The sequence below is a fragment of the Mercenaria mercenaria genome, unplaced genomic scaffold, assembly GCF_021730395.1.
Source record: "Mercenaria mercenaria strain notata unplaced genomic scaffold, MADL_Memer_1 contig_2828, whole genome shotgun sequence".
Classification (NCBI taxonomy): domain Eukaryota; kingdom Metazoa; phylum Mollusca; class Bivalvia; order Venerida; family Veneridae; genus Mercenaria; species Mercenaria mercenaria.
Genome location: NW_026460911.1, coordinates 33,400 through 39,130, shown reverse-complemented (window position 1 = coordinate 39,130; position 5,731 = coordinate 33,400). Strand labels below are relative to the sequence as shown.

The window sequence follows — 5,731 nt, the reverse complement described above, 5'->3', positions numbered from 1 at the left end:
ATATTAAACATAGGCCTATCAGATTTCCATGTAATTATATTAAATATTTTGTTAACTTATGTAGCAATTATTCTCATTAGAAAACCACTTTAAACAAAAACAAAACAAAAAAAAACATCTCCGCATTGAACTTTAAAGAAATTAACTTTTATCTGATAGGTGTTCTTTAAGAAAGGTTCCACTATACTGCCACACTGTGAAAAAACAACACGAACGGATATGAGTAGGTTTGAAAATACATCACTAATTGCAATAAGAATACAAATGTCAAAATATTTATCATATGACGACCGACTACAACGTAAGTTACAAAGAAAAAAAATAAAACACGTTTGATAACATAGGCTAATTAAAAAGTTCAGTTTGTTATCAAGCAATGACAGCGGTTTGGTGTATATATAGCGTCTTTAATAAAAGTTGTGACACATAAAAACCTGTTTTTTACCATGTATAGATTTACATTAAAAATATACTATTTCCGAACACCGTATCCGGTACAGGTACGGCACTGAAACTGAACGGCGGATGGAAACCGAGTTGTTCCGAATTGAGCGTTTGTTTACAAATGGATGACGTACACGCGAAATTACATCCACAACAATTCAAGCAGCGCACTCACAAATTACTGACAAGAAAGACAAATGGCAGGTCAGCTCAAAGGCTACGCACTGACTGAATCAAGGGCAATTATGATAGATCTATGCGATACCATACTGATTCCGTAAAGGCGAGCAGGAAGCGCCGCAGATGAAGTTGTCATCTTTTTAAGACTTTTATGTTTAGAAGAATGTTACATTATGTAAAATCTACAATGAAATGTCAAGATAAAGTCATGTGCTGGTGGAAATTGAGTCATTCGGTTTAACAAACTTTCAAGATGTGCGTATCCAGGTGACATTATTTTAGTTGCTAGCCCAATGATGGGTACAGATAATGTTGTTTTTACGCTCTTAGGACGGTAAAGATGAACTAAATCTAATGGAACTTAGCATTGTGTCCTCACTGCCTGGCTGTGGGACAAACCAGGAATATCTTCATCCACTTTTGATCAAGAATCGGATAGCGCCATTAGCGGCTATTTTGATATGAGCGGAGGTTCCACAGCCTGAGGCAAAACCTGGTGACCACCAACTCTCAGTCTCTTGCAAATTATAGTATGAAACGTCTACGTTCCCGCAAGGGGTTTGACGACAACGGAAGATAGAGAAGTACTTATCATGGTGCAGTGCAACCTAGCAGAATCTGCCTGTCATGAGAATGGACGATTCATGAAAAAAAAAGTAAGTTTCCCATTTATACTAGATAAGTGAGCTCTATTGTGATGAAAACTTAAAACTTATTTGAATCACTCTCGTGTCCACTTCATGGAAAAAACCACTACCGGTCGCAGTGGTGTCGTATGAGAAGGCATGGTCGTGACCCTACAGTCAGGTGCTCAAACTCACGACCCCTGGATTGAAGTTATGAGGTCTTAAACTTGTGTGTGGTTTATATAAATAAAATAGTCTTAGACTCTATATATTGTTATTTAGTAACCTTCCATATTTTCAAACTTATAAATAGGATATCTTTTCTGCCATAAGTACATGTATACTCAACATCACTAATCTCGCGTCATCACTAATCTCGCGGTATTTGAGTTGCGCCACCTAGCCGGTGTATACATCTGTCAAAGTTGACCCAGATTTTTTGTTTCGCAAGAAAATCGATAGTTACACAGATATGAGTGGAATCTTGGTGAGTTACATAACAATTTAACCTAAAAAGATGTTTTCTGTCAAAACATTACAAAAGTTCATAAAAAACTGCACCTGTTACTCCATAAATCCAAGTTATACTAGGTTCGTCTGTTACGCCCACAGGTGTAGTAGCACTAAATTTAATGTAAATTATCCTAGACTGTGTCTGTAGGTATAAAACAACTATTTTTTTCCCATCTATTCATGATATGAAATGGTCAAGGCATAGCTCGTTTTTTTTTCTTCTTACAGAAGCTTAAAGTTGGTAGACAGAAGCCATACGACAGAGACAATTTAAAGAGGGCTTATCAAGCTACATTATCTGGTGTTTCTGTATATCATGCCTCCAGGGTTTATAAGGTGCCCGAGTCCACACTGAGAGACAGAACTAGGAATAATGTATCAGTAGATTGTACACTTGGTGCAGCAAGATTATTTTCTGATGCTGAAGAGAAAATGTTAGTGGAACATATAGTGCATATGTCCAAGATTGGTTATGGATACTGCATAACTGATTTGCAGAATGTAGCGGCAGATTATGCTCGTTCAATTGGGAAGTCAGTAAGGGCAAAGGCAGGCCTGAGTCAAGAATGGGTGTACTCTTTTCTGTCACGATGGGATGAGCTTAAAGTCGTAAAGCCTCAAAAGCTATCCCTTAACAGGGCTAAAGCTGCATCTGATGAAACAATACAAGCATACTTCTCAGAATTAGAGACTATTCTTCTTGACAATAATCTAATGAATTCTCCAGAGAGAATTTACAATGTTGATGAATCGGGGTTCTCCACAGAGCACACATCCCCTAAGATTATTTGTGGTACAGATATTAAACCGCAGTCTATCACCTCTGAACGGTCAAAGACTGTGACAGTTATAGGTGCTGCCAATGCGGTCGGCAACCATGTGCCGCCATTTTACATATTTCCGGGTAAGAGGTGGTATGATAGTCTGTTACAGGGTGCTGCTCCAGGATCTGATGCAGGAATGTCCGAGAGTGGATTTGTAAACAGGAAGTTATTTGAAACTTACCTCACTAGACACTTTGCAAAGCATGTAGGGCTCTCTAGGGGTCAGGACTTGCCTAAAACTCTCATATTGTATGATGGACACAAGTCACATTTTTCACTTACACTAACAAACTGGGCAAAAGATTACAATGTATTATTATTTGTGCTACCCCCTCACTCGAGCCACATCACACAACCTCTTGATGTAGGCATATTCGGGCCAATGAAATCTTACTATTACCATGAATGCAAGTCGTATATGCACTCAAACCCTGGAGAAAATATTACTAGGTATGAGGTTGCTCAGCTAACTGCAAAGCCCTATGCACGAGCTTTCTCCTGAGAATATTACCAGTGCCTTTAGCAAAGCAGGCATATATCCATTCTGCAGACAGGTTATTACACCAGCCCAGACTGCGCCTGCAACCATATACCCTATTGCAGAAGACCCAACTTGTCTCCAAGACAAGCATGAAATGGTAAATACACCTGAACAAAACCCTGTTGCTCAAAACTCAAAAGAAAACAGTGATACTCATACAATACAGGAAGTAAACCTTGACCTAGCAGACAAATTCCTAGCAAGCAGAACAATTAACAAAGCAGTCCAAAGACTTAAAAAGAAATTTTCCCCACCTTTCAAAGTTCAAGGCAATCTATTGTCCTCTACAAATCTGGAGACCCTTACTGAGATAGAAAAAAGGTCAAATGCTAAATTGGAAAGGAACAATCTATAAAAAGTAACAGAAAGCAAAAGAAACCCACCCCTAGTAAAAAAGTTCAGCTTTCCCCAAAACCATCCACCTCTGGTACTTCAGGAAAAACAAGTGGTCCAATTAACTTGGACACTGCAGGGTCCTCAAGTGATGAGTCAGAGGATGAGGAACCATGTCGTGTATGTGGGAAAACTTTCCCACCACAGTTAAGGGGTTATCCTGGCCTAATTATTTTGAAATGGAGCCAATGTGATCATTGTGGACACTGGGTTCATTTGACTCACTGCAGTGAGGTCAGAGTGCTAAGAAGGGGTAGCACATTCTATTGTGAACATTGTACTGAAGAGTAATTTGTTATCAGGAACAAACTACAAATGCTTGTTATTTGTTGTTATAAAACTGTTATTTCATTTTACATTGTCTGACAAAGTGAAAATACAATAATGCAGCTTTTGCACCAGAAAATTTATCATACTGTAACCTTCCTTAAAAAATATTGAATTGTAAACCAGTCTACCGCGAGTTTAATGATGACGTAATATTGACAAAGATGGTGGCACACTGTATATTTGCAAACTCCGACGCAGTGATCACTGAACGAAGCGGCAAGGGAGATCACTGCGTTGGAGTTTGTATATTTGTTGACATATATAAAATTGTTTTAATGACATTGTTGTTATTTTTACATGTCATCAGATGGAAAACAAGTAAAATTTATTGAAACAAACAAAGATTAGTCTGGTAAGTGTTTTATTTGATTATAGTACTATTCAAACTATTAAATACCACGAGTCATCAGATGAAAGGTATATGTACTTAGATTTATAATGCATGTACCCATTTCTTTTCTATTGATCTGTATACACAAATGATATTATGCACCGCTTTGTCAACATGAAAAAATATATTGTAGAATAAAAACCAGATTATATTCAAATGTTTACAGTGTATACAGGGGTGATTCATTTTCTTTTTAGCCAATGACATTGAATACTGAATAGTAAGAAAACACAAACAGTCTCATTAAATTTTTAATTATGTTACGATTTCTTGGCCCTCATTTAACATGTATGAACAACAGAATGATTAATTAATCACACAAACATATTTTTCAGAGACACTGGAGCCTGAAGGGGTGCTTCAAACGGTCCTGTTACCAGAATATTTGGTCACAGTTAAAACAATTAATTAACTGAATAAAAATAGTATAAACTTTGAAGTATAAGTGCATGCTTGACATATTTTTTGGGCAAGTCAAGTGGAAAAAGCTGACAATTATGAGCTACATTTACAGTACAGAGTGTTCTAAATTCTACAAAGTCTACAAAGATTTAATTGTTACAATAGTGCAGAATGAGATACTGATAATTAACTGGATTAGCATTCATGTCAGCAGTCAATCAAAACTTCGGTGTCAGATGTATCGTATCTGGCCTAATACGAAATAAAGAGTTAAATTATTTTGATTTGGGGCAAAGACTAAAAAAAAATTTTGTTTCCGGTAACATGCTAAAAAAATTAGGGTAGGTAGGACGAAAATCATTTTTGTGTCAAAATATGAATACAAATAAGGGGGTTATGCCTTTAGAGCACCAATAAGTTGATTTCTAACATTACTGGACATGTTTAAAGCATAAAAAATTCAGCTTAGCAACTTTTTATTAAAAAGTTGAAAAAACTATTCTCCAAGGCTATAAAAACTTAAAGGGTCGGGCCAAAAATTTAAGATAGGTTGGGATGCCGGAAACAAACAATTTTTTACACCCTATATCAGTATTCTGATTATTTTGAAAACAATGCCAAGAAATTGGCATTTGTCACAATTGTGTGTGATAATAAATAGTTCTACATGCAGGGTTGGAATAATTAAGCTCGCATACTTGCAATGTGCATGTGACTTTTGCCCAAACTCAGTATCACAAAATTTTGCTGGTGCTAACTTAAATGGAATCGACAGCATTTATCATTTCTTTGACTTTCTATTTCGATCTGCTGTAAATATGTATTCATTCATGGTGCTTTACATGGTACGCACAATTGATGATGTTTTTACATAGTGTGCGGCCTGGTAGGGGTGGCGAAATCTGATTTTGACTTGCTTGTCCGTTTTTGCCAATTGCTATTTTTAGCTCGACTATTCGAAGAATAGTGGAGCTATCCTACTCGCCCTGGCGTGAGCGTCACACAAATGTTAAAGTGTGCGTACCACCCCAAATATTTTCAAAGTCCATTGAGATATTGCTTTCATATTTTGCATACTTGTTTACCA

At 36.9% G+C, this 5,731-nt stretch overlaps 1 protein-coding gene across 1 annotated transcript; it reads left to right on the top strand.

Annotated features, from left to right (window-relative positions):
* The first annotated feature begins 1,722 nt into the window (after window positions 1–1,722).
* On the top strand, window positions 1,723–3,089 carry LOC128552471 (uncharacterized). Its single transcript, XM_053533511.1, has 2 exons — window positions 1,723–1,737; window positions 1,992–3,089. Exons 1-2 carry the CDS (start codon window positions 1,723–1,725, stop codon window positions 3,087–3,089), a joined length of 1,113 nt encoding a protein of 370 aa, XP_053389486.1.
* Window positions 3,090–5,731: the final 2,642 nt, after the last annotated feature.